General features: G+C 44.2%; 1 protein-coding gene across 1 annotated transcript in view; it reads right to left on the reverse strand.

Annotated features, from left to right (window-relative positions):
- NCAPH2 (non-SMC condensin II complex subunit H2) overlaps positions 1-16,658 on the reverse strand; it is a 73,606-nt gene extending 56,948 nt beyond the window's left edge. Inside the window, exons 1-7 of the mRNA XM_073619259.1 lie at positions 16,504-16,658; positions 13,707-13,823; positions 11,161-11,262; positions 3,944-3,999; positions 2,241-2,319; positions 725-796; positions 475-554 (exon numbers count right to left, since the gene is read on the reverse strand). Coding sequence (XP_073475360.1) covers positions 475-554; positions 725-796; positions 2,241-2,319; positions 3,944-3,999; positions 11,161-11,262; positions 13,707-13,814 — 497 coding nt within the window. The 5' untranslated portion in view covers positions 13,815-13,823; positions 16,504-16,658. The remainder of the gene's footprint in view (positions 1-474; positions 555-724; positions 797-2,240; positions 2,320-3,943; positions 4,000-11,160; positions 11,263-13,706; positions 13,824-16,503) is intronic.
- Between the last annotated feature and the right edge of the window lie 272 nt (positions 16,659-16,930).

Consider the following 16,930-nt stretch of genomic DNA (forward strand, 5'->3'; position numbering starts at 1 on the left):
AAGCATATAATTCACAAACAACCGCCATGCTGCACAGCCAGAAAGATTAACTACTTCAATCCATGGTTTGGCTTTACAACTTTCTATGTCACCTCTCCTTCTTCAGACTGCTCAATGAATCAGCATAAACACTGCTGAATCACTGCCCAATAAGCAAGCAGGTGACACAGGAGGATGTACAGCCAAGAAAAAAAAATGCCCAGGTGTACAGTATGGCAGATATGTTTGAAGAGAATTACAAAGTCCATAAAAAGAAAACTGCAGAGATTTCTAATAAGTATTTATCAGTCTTTACAATTCTGCTTTATTCCCCTGAAAAACTTGTGCACACAGTGAATTACATCTAGACAAAAAGATGTCCAGGTAAATAGTTGCAGGAGAAGAAAATATATACTATTTTACAAAAGCTTATCCTACATAGGGAATGGGGGAGTGGACCCACGCTTCCAAGAGAACGCAAACTGTAATGCTCACCTGCACAGAGGGTTAGTTTTCTTTTCCACCTCTTCAGGAGGAACTAGAGCCATAGGTGTTAGAGGAACGATATTCACAGGCTATTAGAAAAAAAAAAAAAAAAAAAAAAAAAAACACAGGATTGAAACTGTGTATATACACACACACACAAATCTAGGATTTGCCAAACATGAATTTATGTGGCTTAGGATCTAGAGAGAAATGAATGTGTGTAGGATGCATTGTATAAAATGGAATCTGAATAGCTTACATTTGAATTTTGATCCTTCTTCATGTTCACATTTGTTTTCTTAGGATCTCCAAAATCATCCAAGACCAGAAACTAGAACAGTCCAAAGTCCAAAATGTTAATTTAGAGGACAATAACAATATTGCAACATAACAGTCTGTAGTAAAAATTACAGAACAATGCACATATTTAGTTACTAAATATTTAAACACTGAAATGTCCAGTAAAAAAATAAAAATTATGATACCATCGATTTGTCAGATGTTCTTTTATTAACAAGGGGCCACAAAAATGTAGCATACATTTACCATATCCAAAATGTCAATTTCAACGCCTTCTCCTGAATTGTACAATGTTTACATTAGAGATCTGCAGCATAAACAAAGGATTTTCTTTTCTCATATAAAAAGACATGACTTAGGGCCCTTTCACACTAAAGCGGGGGCGTCGGCGGCGGTAAAGCGCCGCTATTATAAGCGGCGCTTTACCGTCGGTATTTGGCCTCTAGCGGAGCGGTTTTACCCCCCGTTAGCAGCCGAGAAAGGGTTAAAAACCACCGCAGAGGCGCTTTGCTGGCGGTATAGCCTCGCTGTCCCATTGATTTCAATGGGCAGGAGCGGTATACACACCGCTCCTTCACTGCTCCGAAGATGCTGCTGGCAGGACTTTTTCTCCCGTCCTGCTAGCGCACCGGTCCAGTGTGAAAGCCCTCGGGGCTTTCACACTGGAGGCAAAGCAGCAGCACTTTCGGGTCGGTTTGCAGGCGCTATTATTAGCGCAATAGCGCCTGCAAACTGCCTCAGTGTGAAAGGCCCTTAGGCTTCATGCACACGAGACGCCGGTGCAAACTCTGCTGAACACGTTTTTAAAAGCTGAAACCGGCGTTTAGAAACACCCCTTTTGCCGCATTTGCATGCCACGTTCAGCCGCGTTTGCGTCTAGAAGCGTCTGCAGAGCAGAGAATGACATTTTGCGACCCAACTTTGGGGCCCCGTATCTCAGGGCCACTTGGTGCTAGGAACCCCAAATTTGGATATGTTGTAGTGCTAGTTCCACTGTGTTTGCATACCAAATTTTCTGTTATGGGGCCCCAAAGTCGGGTCGCAAAATGTCATTCTCTGCTGCAGTTTACCATCATATTTCTGTGTTTTCTGGTCCAAAAAATAGGGTTCCTTTAAAAACACAAACACAAACGCGGTACTGGCGTTTAGCGTCTGAAACATGGAAAACGTTTGCGTCTGAAACCATTTTTTTTGCTTCTGGAAAAACGAGGTTAAACACAACTGCCTAAAGATGCCAAAAAAACGAGACTGTGTACATGGACACATAGGATAACATTGAACGAGTTCAGGGGCAGTTGAAAAAAGTGTCCAACGGCCTCTGAACGCGCGTTTAACAGCGTCTCGCGTGCATGAGGCCTAAACCTTTGTCACAAGGCATTGCTCAGCATGCTAGCAAATGTCTTCAAGCAATCCCCTGCTCAGGATCAGAGTGCCACGAAAATACACATCCCATAAATAAACACATACTTCCTCACCTCTTCTTCACGGTCGTCAACAAAATGTGCATCTTTGTCTACTCCATCTGCTCCTACAGAAGCCGGCTGTTGGTCCCGCCTGTATAAATAAAGATTTATCATGATCACCCAAGACAAAGAGGTCTAACAAAAAAATAAAATACTTCGTTTATTGAAAAAAGCTGGAGCGCATTACATAATGTGGCCCTAATTAGTGTATAATGCATGGCTGGACAATTCATGGTCACTGCTGACCATGGAAATAGGTGGCCCCGTTTTCATCTAATGCCAGTTAGAAAGGATTCCTTTGTAGTGCTGCGGCACTCAACTTTAGTCAGCTTGACAATCTCCTGCTAGTGCAATATGAGGCACAGTGCAGGCTGGCACAGGCCCCACGAGACCTAAGGATTGGAGGCAGACTGAACCCAGCCTGGGCCTAGATGAAGGTTGAAGCCTTGCCACTCCTCTTCTATCCCAGTCAGTAAGCAGACTGCGCCCCAGGTTACAGTTCCAAAGCTCTGCCCACACTGCTGATGAACTACCTGTACGGGCAGAGAAGAAGAGGGGATACCAGAGAAGCATCTGAGGTAGAAGGGTTTTTTCACCTTCCAGAGTGAGGAGATATTGGGAAAAGCAAAAAAACAAGAGCCACTGCATCAACAGAGACCGCTGGAAGCAGCACACAGGTAAGGATGCAGCTAGGACAGTCCATGTGAGCCTGGAGATGACTGCTTGAGGCCAGGTCTGTATGAGGCAAGTGTGAGGCACGTCATTCTCAATGCACACACAGGGGCAGTGCTTACTGGCACAATTTCTGCAAGCTCATTCTTATGCGTGTCAGATATTTCTGTTGTTACAGCTGCACGCTTAAAAACATTCTTCTGGTGTTGCACATTGAAGGAGACTTTATACAACTATATTGCCAGCCTGGCCTTACTGGGGTAAAAAAAATTACAAAAATGGCTTTGACAGCAAAAGGGTTGATACACACAAACATTGTTACTTTTACTTCTTGTATTTTGTTTCAATGTTTTAGCTTCTGCTTTTTTATGTAGCATTGTGCAACTTGTTTTCTATAATTTCTCTCTACGTTTCTTCTTGTGCTTTAATTTTTTTGCTTGGGGATAATTTTCAGTTTTGGAGGCGATGCACGAAAGACAAAACTGATAAAGTCAATGAGACAGATGCCAACAGCAAGCATTGCATTTCATATATATATATATATATATATATATATATATATATATATATATATATATATATATATATATATATATATATATATATGTTAAAGTGGTATTAAAGGTTCGTGTTTTTTTTTTTAAATAACAAACATGTCATACTTCCCTGCTCCGAACCTCTTCTTCTCAAATCCCCTGCCAGCGCTCCTAGTTACTCTTTAATATCATGAAACTTTCACGAGGAGGATGAAAACACTTGAAGGCTAGTGATTGCAGCTTCCAGAACTAGGAAGGTCACATCTCAGCACTGGGGTTCAAGAGCTATAAGAAGCCCCACGGGACTCAGCCCAGTATAAAACTAGGGTGGACTAAAGCTGGTCATACACTAGTAGATTTTCATATGAAAATTCTCATCAGTATATTTGACGACTTGACAAATGTCATTGGAAAGCAATGCAATTCCATTTGAAATGAACTCTAACATCTGCTCTACAAAAACACAAATCTACTAGACAAAAAAAAAAAAAAAAAAAGTATACATACTTTTTATTTGATATGAAATCCAAAGCTTGATATACCAAAGAATAAAGGTATTCCACCTGTGTATAGAAAATAAATAGATCTAATGATTTCACACAAACCTGAGCATAAATGGACTAAAAAAAAAAAAAAAAAAATCAGCAGTCAAAAATGTCATTAGTATCCATCAGCACTTACTATAGCCATTTATTCAAAATTAGTACAAGAGGCAAAAACAGAGGTTTTCCAAGGAGGGCCCCTACAACTTCTTGCATGCTACTACATGGCTAGAAAGTTCTTACATGCCATGTTGAAATGTAAAGACTGTATAGATACTGGAACGCATGGTGGCTGAATTACTAAAGGAGTTGAGAATGAATAAATAAATGAATGACTTGGATAGCGCTACCTATGCGAACTGAATCGCCTCCGGGTGGTTTTTGCTGCTGGTGTCCATCTGCGGTACAGCGTGATTCTTTACCCCATGGGGTCCCGACGTGCTTACAAACACATACAACATACACATATTTGGCCAATTTTTTTGGCAGGATCTAATTGACCTACCAGCATGTCTTTTGGAGTGTGGGAGGAAACCGGATCACCCGGAGGAAACCCACGCAAGCACAGGGAGAACATGCAAACTCCAGGCAGATGGTGTCGTGATCAGGATTTGAACCAGCGGCCCTATTGCTGCTAGGTGAAAGTGCTAACCACTACACCACTGTGCTGCCCGGTCATGTGCACAGAAAATTAACAGAAATTTGCCTTTTCACATTATAAGAAAACAAAGTAAATCTTCAGTGAATTTATTGGAGTGAAGATTTTTTAACTCCTTTAGTAACTTGCTGATGAAGCCCAGGACAAATTTCAAAAGCATGTAAGAGACTACAGCTGGTATTGAAACTTTTAGATTTAATGTCATAGCTGCATGCTCTCCAGCTCCTTAAAACAGAATTCCAGGAATTAATTTTTTTTAAAAACATTTTTTGTCCATCCAGCACTCCATTCAGTATACAGAAGGCAAGTCGTTCAAGCAGCACCCGAAGACACCAGCACTGACTTTACTCAGCACAGACTACTATGGTCAATGACAAACCAGAAATGACTGCAGATAATTTCTCCCTAGACACAAAGGAACTAGAGAATTGTGCCCCTGAAACAGGAAATATCAAAGAAAGTTTTTTCAAAACTAAAAAGGTGACCCTTAGGGGAGCCACTACAAGGCAAACTATGCAGGGGGGGATTTTGGGAGCCCACCCTATCATCCTTTCCCCCCCACCTCTCTGCCTGTGCACTATAAAAATGGGGCAGCCACCCAAGTGAGGGGTGCGTCTGCCAAGGCCAGACACCTATGTTGTATATTTAGGAAAACCTTATGCTAAATATAGGCAAGACTGTTGCAGTTTTACTACTCCTTGAATATGATGCAATATACAGTATCTCACAAAATTGAGTACACCCCTCACATTTGTAAATATTTTATTATATTTTTCCATGTGAAAACACAGAATAAATTACACTTTGCTACAATGTAAAGTAGTGAGTGTACAGCTTGTATAACAGTGTATATTTGCTGTCCCCTCAAAATAACAATACATTAGGGCTGCTGAAATTAATCGCAGCATCGATGCATCGCGATTCGGGTGTCCCCGATGCGGCATCGATGCATGCGACCCGAAAAATCGATGTCTGGCCCCGCCCCCTCCCGGGAGAGCGCTCCATGCATAAAGCTGTTTTTAGTGTGTGTATAATCCGGTCATGTGATTCTCAGCCGCGCCTCCCTCCTCTCAGTCTCTCCTGGTGTCAGCTCCGCCCACTGACTGGAGCTATCAGGTCGGAAGAGAGGCGGGCGGGGCTGACATCAGGAGAGACGTGAGAGGAGGGAGGCGCGGCCGAGAGTCACATGACCGGAATATACACACACTAAAAACAGCTTTATGCACGGAGTGCTCTCCCGGGAGAATTCACTGCAGATCCTGAGATGTGACAACCGGCAGAACACCGGCCCCACTGCTCATTACAGGCTGCCAGAGCAGCATGTAAGTAGGGAGGGGGGGGGGAGGGCGCTGTGTCTGACCATCTCCTGTGCCATGTCCCCAGTGTCTGACCATCTCCTGTGCCATGTCCCCAGTGTCTGACCATCTCCTGTGCCATGTCCCCAGTGTCTGACCATCTCCTGTGCCATGTCCCCAGTGTCTGACCATCTCCTGTGCCATGTCCCCAGTGTCTGACCATCTCCTGTGCCATGTCCCCAGTGTCTGACCATCTCCTGTGCCATGTCCGCAGTCTGTGACCATCTCCTGTAGCATGTCCGCAGTCTGTGACCATCTCCTGTAGCATGTCCGCAGTCTGTGACCATCTCCTGTAGCATGTCCGCAGTCTGTGACCATCTCCTGTAGCATGTCCGCAGTCTGTGACCATCTCCTGTAGCATGTCCGCAGTCTGTGACCATCTCCTGTAGCATGTCCGCAGTCTGTGACCATCTCCTGTAGCATGTCCGCAGTCTGTGACCATCTCCTGTAGCATGTCCGCAGTCTGTGACCATCTCCTGTAGCATGTCCGCAGTCTGTGACCATCTCCTGTAGCATGTCCGCAGTCTGTGACCATCTCCTGTAGCATGTCCGCAGTCTGTGACCATCTCCTGTAGCATGTCCGCAGTCTGTGACCATCTCCTGTAGCATGTCCGCAGTCTGTGACCATCTCCTGTAGCATGTCCGCAGTCTGTGACCATCTCCTGTAGCATGTCCGCAGTCTGTGACCATCTCCTGTAGCATGTCCGCAGTCTGTGACCATCTCCTGTAGCATGTCCGCAGTCTGTGACCATCTCCTGTAGCATGTCCGCAGTCTGTGACCATCTCCTGTAGCATGTCCGCAGTCTGTGACCATCTCCTGTAGCATGTCCGCAGTCTGTGACCATCTCCTGTAGCATGTCCGCAGTCTCTGATCATCTCCTGTAGCATGTCCGCAGTCTCTGATCATCTCCTGTAGCATGTCTGTCTGCAGTCTCTGATCATCTCCTGTAGCATGTCTGTCTGCAGTCTCTGATCATCTCCTGTAGCATGTCTGTCTGCAGTCTCTGATCATCTCCTGTAGCATGTCTGTCTGCAGTCTCTGATCATCTCCTGTAGCATGTCTGTCTGCAGTCTCTGATCATCTCCTGTAGCATGTCTGTCTGCAGTCTCTGATCATCTCCTGTAGCATGTCTGTCTGCAGTCTCTGATCATCTCCTGTAGCATTGTCCGCAGTCTCTGATCATCTCCTGTAGCATTGTCCGCAGTCTCTGATCATCTCCTGTAGCATTGTCCGCAGTCTCTGATCATCTCCTGTAGCATGTCCGCAGTCTCTGATCATCTCCTTTAGTATTTAGGAAGAGAGCCTGGAGCTCCTCTGCTGTCTTTTTTTCTTAAGAACAGATAGAATAAAAAAAATGGAGTTCTCCTGACTACTTTAATTTTTTTTGATGAAAACCATGAGCACCTGTGGACTTGCGCTGTAATCGTGATGCATCGCGGAATCGAATCGAATCGAATCGTTGACTTGATAATCGTAATCGAATCGAATCGTGAGGCCAGTGAAGATGCGCACCCCTACAATACATCACCATTAATGTCTAAACCGCTGGCAACAAAAGTGAGTACACCCCTAAGTGAAAATGTCCAAATTGGGCCCAATTAGCCATTCTCCCTCCTGATGTCATGTGACTCGTTAGTGTTACAAGGTCTCTGGTGTGTAAAATTTGGTGTCATCACTCTCATACTGGTCACTGGAAATTCAACATAGCACCTCATGGAAAAGAACTCTGAGGATCTGAAAAACATAATTGTTGCTCTACATAAAGATGGCCTCGCCATGGTCGACTAAAGAAATTGAGTGCATGTGCTCAGCATCATATCCAGAGGTTGTCTTTGGGAAATAGATGTATGAGTGCTGCCAGCATTGCTGCAGAGGTTGAAGGGGTGGGGGGGTCAGCCTGTCAGTGCTCAGACCATACGCCGCACACTGCATCAAATTGGTCTGAATGGCAGTCGTTCCAGAAAGAATCCTCTTCTAAAGATGATGCACAAGAAAGCCCGCAAACAGTTTCCTGAAGACAAGCAGACTAAGGACATGGATTACTGGAATCATGCCCTGTGGTCTGATGAGACCAAGATAAACTTATTTGGTTCAGATGGTGTTAAAGAGGAGTTCCACCCAGGGGGGCCGTCAAAAAAAAAAAAAAAAAAAAAATTAAAAGTCTGCAGCTACAAATACTGCAGCTGCTGACTTTTAATTGGACACTTACCTGTCCCTGGGTCCAGCGATGCGGGGAATCGAAGCCCCGATCGTCCCCCCCTCCGCTCGTCGGCGCCGGGCTGTGGCTTCACAGCCTGGCACCCACTGCGCATGCGCGAGCGGCGCCACGCGCCGTGATTGGCCGTTCAATCACCTGGGACCTGTAATGGGTCCCAGATGATTGACAGGAGGGAGGGAGCAGAGCGGAGCCCTTCCTGTGCCTGGGGGGAAGTGATGTCATCAGCCCAGGCAAAGGAACAGGCAGACTACGAGGGACCACCTAGCAACAGGCATTTAGAGGTAAGTGGAAAAAAAAAAAAAAAATAATATCCAAATGTTTTTTTGTTTTTTTTTTTTAGAATTTTTACAGGTATTTTTGTTTTTTGGGTGGAACCCCACTTTAAGCGTGTGTGGTGGCAACCAGGTGAGGAGTACAAAGACAAGTGTGTCTTGTCTACAGTCAAGCATGATGGTGGGAGTGTCATGGTCTGGGGCTGCATGAGTGCTGCCGGCACTGGAGAGCTACAGTTCATTGAGGGAACTATGAATGCCAACATGTACTGTGACATACTGAAGCAGAGCATGATCCTCTGCGCCTTCAGAGACTGGGCCGCAGGGCAATATTTCAACATAACGACCCCAAAACACACCTCCAAAACGACCACTGCCTTGCTAAAGAAGCTGAGAATAAAAGGTGATGGACTGGTCAAGCATGTCTTCAGACCTAAACCCTATTCAGCATCTGTGGGGCATCCTCCGTTCCGTTCAGCATGCCCCCGTCCGTTCCGCTGTCCCCCTCTCCTCCTCTCCGTTCCGCTGTCCCCCTCTGCTGTCCCTCTCTGCTGTCCCCTCCATTCTGCTGTCCTCCTCCTTCCTTTGTGAATGGACAGAGTCAGCTGACTGTCTATTCACATAACTGAAACATTGTAACCTCCTGTGATTACGATGTGTCAGTTTATGAATGGAGAGAAGCCGCTGTCTTCTCTCCATTCATTCTTAGTGCAGCTGAGGCGGCAGAGAAAGGGACTGGGGAATCTCTATCCTCGGTCTCTTTCTGTCTCAAGGGGGAGATATCAGAGGTATGTTAAGACCCCTGATATCTCACCAAAGCCCCCCAACAGGGCTGATAAAAAAACAAAAAAAAAAAAAAAAAAAAACACAAACACATATTGCAATAAAGAATAAAAAAAAATATTATTGTAAAAAAATTAAAAAATTGTAAACAAAAAAAAAACTGTCACGTGACAATAGGAAAAAAAAAAAAAAAAAAAAAAAAAAAAAATAATATCGGTATCGGCGAGTACTTAAAAAAAAAAAAGTATCGGTACTTGTACTCGGTCCTAAAAAAGTGGTATCGGGACAACCCTATATATCTATCTATCTATCTCTCTTTCACCTTAATGCATAGAATGCATTAAGGAGAAAACCCTTTAGACCAGGGGTCTCAAATTGGCGGCCCTCCAGCTGTTGCAAAACTACAAGTCCCATGAGGCATTGCAAGGCTGACAATTACAAGCATGACTCCCTCAGGCAAAGGCATGATGGAACTTGCAGTTCCGCAACAGCTGGAGGGCCACCAGTTTGAGATCCCTGCTTTAGACTTTACAACTCCTTGAAGCCTTCAGTAGTCACAGCCTCTTTCCTACTGTGTATGCGCACGTCGTGCTGCACTTTCTGAATGGTCCCGTCTTCTGGGACACACACACACACACACAAGGAGGGGCCGGACATGACGCAGATCACTGTGTGGCGACCTTACCAGGAAGTGGGAATGGGTACCTGGCAAAACCAGGTACCTGCTCATCCCCAAAAATTGCAAAATGTGGCAGTGGAGGGAGGTGGAATGGAGAGAATGCGAATAAGCAAAGCATCCCTTTCTGGTGCAACTCTGCTTTATGGAACTGCCACAAAAGGTTCTACATAAGAGGTACTCGCCACACTCTAGGCCAGTGGTTCTCAACTCCTGTCCTCAGGACCCACTAACAGGCCAGATTTTAAGTATTACCTTGGAGAGATGCAGACTAGAATACTGCAATCACTGAGCAGCAAATATCACCTGTTATGCATTTCAGTTATATTGCAAATCTGGCCTGTTAGTGGGTCCTGAGGACAGGAGTAGGGCTGTAGACCCAATCTTCCCTCCTCATGATGGCGCACCACAAAGGGTACCCAGGGACCTGACTCCCCCTCAGAGGATCCCTGCCGTTGAACTGTATAGAACCCTGCCAGCAAGGTCACCATATTTCAGGTATCCATCCCTACTCTTGCTATGCGAGGTCCAGTTACCATCCTTCTTGGCCCCAGGGCCAAAAGGCGACAAATTCAGATTAAGCCCTTTCCTCTCCCAGTAGGGGTATGCAGAACAGGCAATGGCATCAGGAGACTAACAGCTAAACATAATAGTATGTGTAGCTGAAGGTAAGGACTAGGTTGTCACCCACGGTTTCAGCTACAGACAACTACTGGCAGGAAAACACAGGCATCTTCTAAATCCTGCATGCAGTATTAGTTGTTCTTCAAAGTACCACACTAACCATAAAATCCAAGGTGATGTGTTCGGGAAGGAGCGACTGGAATTCTCATGGTCGCTGTGTAGTCTGCCTTTCTATGTTCTTAGGATGTTCGTCAGTTTGTAGCCAATCAGCTTAGAGGAGTACAAATGTGTTGACTTCACAGCAAAAGATACCATGATTGATTTGGTTTCTGTCTATGAAATACATAATCCCAGATTTCAAAGTTAGTGGGGTACTTTATAGGAAAACCAAACCAGGCCGCTTGTGGCTGGAATGACCACTTGTTCACTTCAGTTAAAACAACAGGATTAGTTGTGTATATTTAGAAACATATATACATATAGGAACTGCTTTATTGAATTAGAAATTGCAATTATACAATGTAGGCATTTGTTAAGGAAAATTTGTTTTTACTCATTTATGAAAAAACATTTTTCATTAGGAATTGACACTTGCCTTTTTACTGTAGATACATGCTGATCCTTGAATCAGGAGAGCAGCTTCTGCAAAGTTCATTGTGGTTTTACCTCCATCAAATGAGATGCATATATGATCTAACTATATAAAACAGAAAAAAAAAAAAAAAAAAAAAAAAATGTACATTTAGATGTGGTCTTAAAAAAAAAACACACAGGTACTAAAGACAGACAATCTAGAGTATGCAACAACCTATTGATCAGTTTTACATCTCTTAAAGCCGCACAGCACTATTTTCGATTATATATCATTATACAGATATGGAACAAGAGCCTTCCATGTGTTATGATATCTTCTTACAGCATGGATTCTAACTTCTATCAGTCTCATAAAGTCCTTTTAGAGGGACTTTGCATTCCAGCCTTCTCCCCCCCCAGGATATACCCAACCCATGTTTTATCTTGCACAGTGTCATTAAATATTTCTTCTACCTTATGTTGTCTACGGTCCAATTATATGAAAAAATTAGTTTTCTAACTTATCTTTGTTTCGCTTTGTTCACCCTCTGAATTCTAACGCGCTACATATCCCACAGTACCTTGCTGCTTGCAATCGGTGATTCCTGTACTGAAGGTGCTACTTAAAACTGCTACTCCTAGCACCTCTGTAGTTCAGAAGGCAAGCTCTGTGAATTCTGTGACATATCAGTGCATACTCACAGGGCATAGTGAGGTTGATTTACTAAAACTGGAGTGTGCAAAATCTGGTGCAACTCTGCATAGAAACCAATCAGCCTCCAGGTTTTTTTGTGAAAGCTTTATTGAACAAGCTGAAGTTAGAAGCCGATTGAAGAGTGCACAATCTGGTGCAGCTGTGCATGGTAGCCAGTTTAAGGCCAGGTTCACATATGTGCGTCTGCGGTTCACAGCACGGGATCCGGTCTGAATTCGCACTTGAACCGAACTCAAACACGCATAGGACCCTTCTGCGATCCAGACCGCGACCGCCCAGGACCTGTGTGAACTAGCTCCATTGAGAGACGGTCACTCTCACCCATCATGCGAATTGGATGGGGGGGGGGGGGGGGGGGATTTGCATATATGTGAACCCAGCCTTAGTAAATCAACCCCATAGCGCTTGATCGTTAATTACATAAAAACGGTTTTGTACTGTGCAGACTAGAACTAGAATATATGTCACAAAATTCAAGGAAGTAAATGTGTGGGGAATCTTCACAAGGTAAGTTTACAAACTTCAAGATTTCCCAGATTAATAGGAATAGGCTAAAGAATTGAAATACAATGAAGAAATTAATATATGTTTTTTTTCCCATTTTGATCATAGACTAACTTAAAAAAGTTATTAAAGGGCAGATAAATGCATGGAGATGTCTGCAGTTTAGTGTCACCATCTTACAATATCAAATTGCTGAATATTAATACTACAGGCATACCCCACTTTTAGGTACACAATGGGATCAGAGTATGTAAAACGAAAATGTACTTAAAGTGAAGCAATACCTTTTTCACTTCTCAGTGCATGTAAATACACTAGTTCTATGGGAAATCTTGGTCAGCTTGACATGGCACTACTCCCAGTTTAACATTGACATCTATGGGAAATCTTGGGTCAAACTGTCATGGCTCTGCTCCCAAACCATAAGTGACAGGGACACCAAACTTGGGAACCACGGACTATGACATGGTAGATTACTAGGCAAGCTGGCCAACCCCAAAATCGGATATGTTGTAGTCCAGGGTCTCCTCTCGGTGCTCCCCAAGGTCGGTGTCTCTGTCACTTATGGTTTGGGAGCAGTGCCATGTCAAGCTGACCAAGATTTCTCATAGACGCCAATGTGGCCATACTTGCAAGGCACTTTACGTTCACTCGCGGCTATGTCGGTACTCGCGAGTATACGTAACGTGAGAGTACATAAAGCGGGGTATGCATTATGCATGTTTCTATTAGGAAACATGGCTGACAGCTGCCATTTCTGTCTAGCATTCTGTTGACTCTCTGCAAGTTACAGATAAATGTAGCAAAAAAAAAAAAAAAAAAAAAAAAAGAAGATACTGGAGTATGGGTTTAAAAGCACATCTCCAGGGCTTCACTCAAATGTTCGTTATGTCTAGGTGGTTACTTAAGGATTGGTGAATTATCACTTACCTGTCTCCCCATTCCAGAGGACTCCTCCACTGCTTAAAGCTTCAGTTTTTGAGCACAGCCTGACTGTGATCACGTACAATACAGAGACATTAACCCTGTTTCGTATGTTGAAGAGACTGGAGTGTAACCACAGCCAGTCTTGGCTTAAAGAAGCAGCTTATGAGGACTAGTTGCAGCACTAAGTGACCCTGCTGGAGCAAGGCATAAGGTAAACATTTTTCCTTATCTCTCTACCTCTAGATATTACAAGCACTGCTCCACTGCAAAGGTGAATTATTTTTATATTATTGGAGATGGGCTTTAACATTTTGTAGGTTGGAAATTTATCAATAAGTCAGTCAATCATGTAACTAGGTACAATTTTTAAAGGATTAAAAATGACAGACGCCACCATTTTTGAGCATTTACTAACAACCTACCTCTTCCAAGTACTCCCCCAATTGAGCAGCTACATCCACCTCCCAGTTTTTGGTCATATCCCTGATTGGTTGCAGCAGGTGAGTGAACCTTGTTTCCGCATCTTCCATTGTTTATAACTATAAAGGAAACATAAAAGATAACTATTCATGAATCACAAATACAAATATCACAATTATATGACTCAAATTCTTCCAGCAACATACTCTACACCTTTGTATAAAAAACATGATGACCAAAAATTCCACTGTAAAACCAAACAGGAAGTAAAGCTACATTGCTTTTGATAGAAAGAAAGCAGCGCTCGACCGAAATCAGGTTTTTTAACCTAATACAGGGAATGCAAAAAAAAAAAAAAAAAAAAAAAAAAAAAAAAAAAAAAAACACAACCCTTTAGTCATCTATGGTATCGAACTACAGGCCCATTTCACTTCTAAATGTGAATTGCGAAAGTGCTCGCAAACCGACTACTTCCTCTACTCCCCAAAGTGGTCTCTTTGGACCAAGTGGGATTCATCCCCGGACGTAAGGCCAGAGAACACACTGAAAGCAATCAACATGCATCCCTGGCTGTCCTCATCCTCCAAACCTGACTTCTTCCCATCTCACGATGCTGAGAAGGCGTTCGACAGAGTGGCATGGGACTATACGACAGAAGCTCTAAAAGCGTTGGGTTTCCGTTATCACATGCTACATATCATCCTTGCTCTGTACTCCAAGCCAACAGCAAGAATTTGAGTCAATGGTCACCTGTCGGACTCCTCCATTTCGAATGGCACACACCAAGGTTGCCCCTCATCCCCCCTTGTGTTCATACTTACCCTAAAATAAGTAAATACTTATTTCATAGTATCTACTTGTGCCGATTATCTAGTGTTTGCCTATGTCAGTCTTATCAGTTTCAGTTGATAAGACTGCAGTAATGCTGTGGTTTGTGCTCCTGGTTCTTCCCGGGTCCCCCGTGTGCTCCTCGTTCTGTCAGGGTCCCTCTCCGGTCCCCCCCTGTCCTGGATCTATCAGGATGGACAGCAGAGGAAGGAGCCAATAAATCTGTCATTTACCAGCTCCTTCCTTTTCTGAATGCACTCTGTCCACTCATAACTGAGCATCGTAAACTGTGATTACGATGCTTCAGTTTATGAATGGAGAGAAGCCTGTCTCCTGTCCATTCATTTTCAGTGCACCTAAGGCTGCAGAGAAAGGGACTGGGGAATTTGTGTCCTCAGTCCCTTTCCCTTTATCAAAGGGGAGATGTCAGGGGTCTGTTTAGAACCTTGATATCTCACCAAAGCCCCCAACAGGGCTGATAAAAAAAAGGGAAGAATATTTAAAGGTTAAATTGTAAAAATAACACCATCCACTCCCCCTCTCCAAAAAAAGAAAGCATTGTAAAAAAAAAAAAAAAAATAAAAACTACTGACAGCCCACACCTTATCAGTGCCTCCTATCAGTTTTGAACATTAGTGCCACTGTCACACGACATTTAAAAAAAAAAAAAAAAAAAAAAAAGTGTATCGGTATCAGCGAGTACTTTTTTTTTCATCACATAGGGGACAAAAAGTCCCCTATGACAATTTTTAGGCGACAGATTCTCTTTATTGAGATATGCAGGGTCTAAAAGACCTTGCATGGCTCCCCTGTACTCCACTGAATGTTCTGCAATCCGATCTGCATAGCGAGTCGGGGACACCGAGAGCTTAACCCAGAAGTGAAGTCAGAGACGTAGCTTTCCAGGACACATGAAGGAGGAGAAAGCGGATGTCTGCTCTACTCCTTCCCCTCTACACGCCATGGAGATCCAGGGCCCAATAATGGGCAAGCAGAGTACGGTAAGCATGGCAGGACGGCACCGGGGTGTGTGAGCGATCAGACAGCAGCAGAGCAATTGTGTGCGATACCCCCTGCTGTGAGGTCCATACGGACCTGGCAGCGAAAGTGTTAAAGGAGCAGGATCCATTATTTTGTTTTTATGTGGGTTAACAAACGTTTTAAATTGACTTGATTTAAATCAAATCCACCCTGCTTCCATGCATCTAAAAATGCAGCGTTTTTGGGCGCGTGAAGGCACAGCACCATGTTGCTTTGTGTGGTTGCCCTGCAGGTACGTTTTGGAAAAGAGTTTGGGGTCTTTTTCCCTACAGTTACAGCAGCCCATTCAAATAAACAAGCTGCTGTGCCCAGGAAAATGCCCGGGCACGCAGGACCCACAATAATATGAAGCTAGACGTAGGGCTCATTCACAGCAGACCTGCCCAGTGCACAGACAAGGCGATCTGCCACACGTCCGCTTAGTATACTTTACAGGCGTGCGCTGAAGGGACATGCAAACGCACACAGGACGCATTCACGTGCGCCCGCTGATAACATCGAGCCCCTCAGGCATTCTGGGAGCAAACGTTTCTCTGTGCGCATTTCCAAAAACAAGCTTCGCACTTGTGGCGTTATTATTTCTTAATACCCCCAAAGTGACGAGCAAACATGTCTTGTTATGCCCCAAAACGCACGTTACAAAAACATGCAGGCGCTACTGTGGCGTGTTTGTTGTGCATTCAACCGAATGATCGGCCTCATCACTCAGCAAAAAAAAAAAAACAGACGCTTCCCATGGAGGGGCCTCTTTATATAAGGTGAGTGTTATACTCGGTGCTGAACTCATTGTGGGAACAATAAAAATCCGTACAGCTCAGTGACCCTCCTAATATCTCCCCACACCACCAATGGAACGATAATCAACCGACATTCTCATCCGATCTCCTCCACACACCGCCCGACCAGCCCATCCATCCCTCCCCTGCTCACCTTTGTCACACGCCGGTCCGGCTTACATATGATTTTCCAGAAATAAAACCCGTTCCTCGTTTCCGGATCACAGCAATCTCCAATACGCCATTTTGTTTTTCCCGCCTAGTTCACGGCTTTCTCACGCTTCGAATTCCACCAATCAGATGTCGGGAGCTGGGTGTGGTAAGATGGCTGAGAGATGGGTGTAGCAAGATGGCGTCCCGTACGCTGTACAGAAGTGAGCTGACGGGATTCCTCCTTGGTTTCTATTGCGCCCTCTAGTGATTAGTTGTGGAACAAGGGAGCTCTCAGCCTGCAGCCTCCGTCCTGTCTCATATAGACGAACTGAATAGGAAATCAAGCTAATTCGCATACCTCCCAACTGTCCCTGATTTGGAGCAATGTCCCTCTGTCCCTCATTCCTCCTCATTTTGGTCTGATCCAT

Source organism: Aquarana catesbeiana, linkage group LG03 (assembly GCF_042186555.1).
Source record: "Aquarana catesbeiana isolate 2022-GZ linkage group LG03, ASM4218655v1, whole genome shotgun sequence".
NCBI lineage: Eukaryota > Metazoa > Chordata > Amphibia > Anura > Ranidae > Aquarana > Aquarana catesbeiana.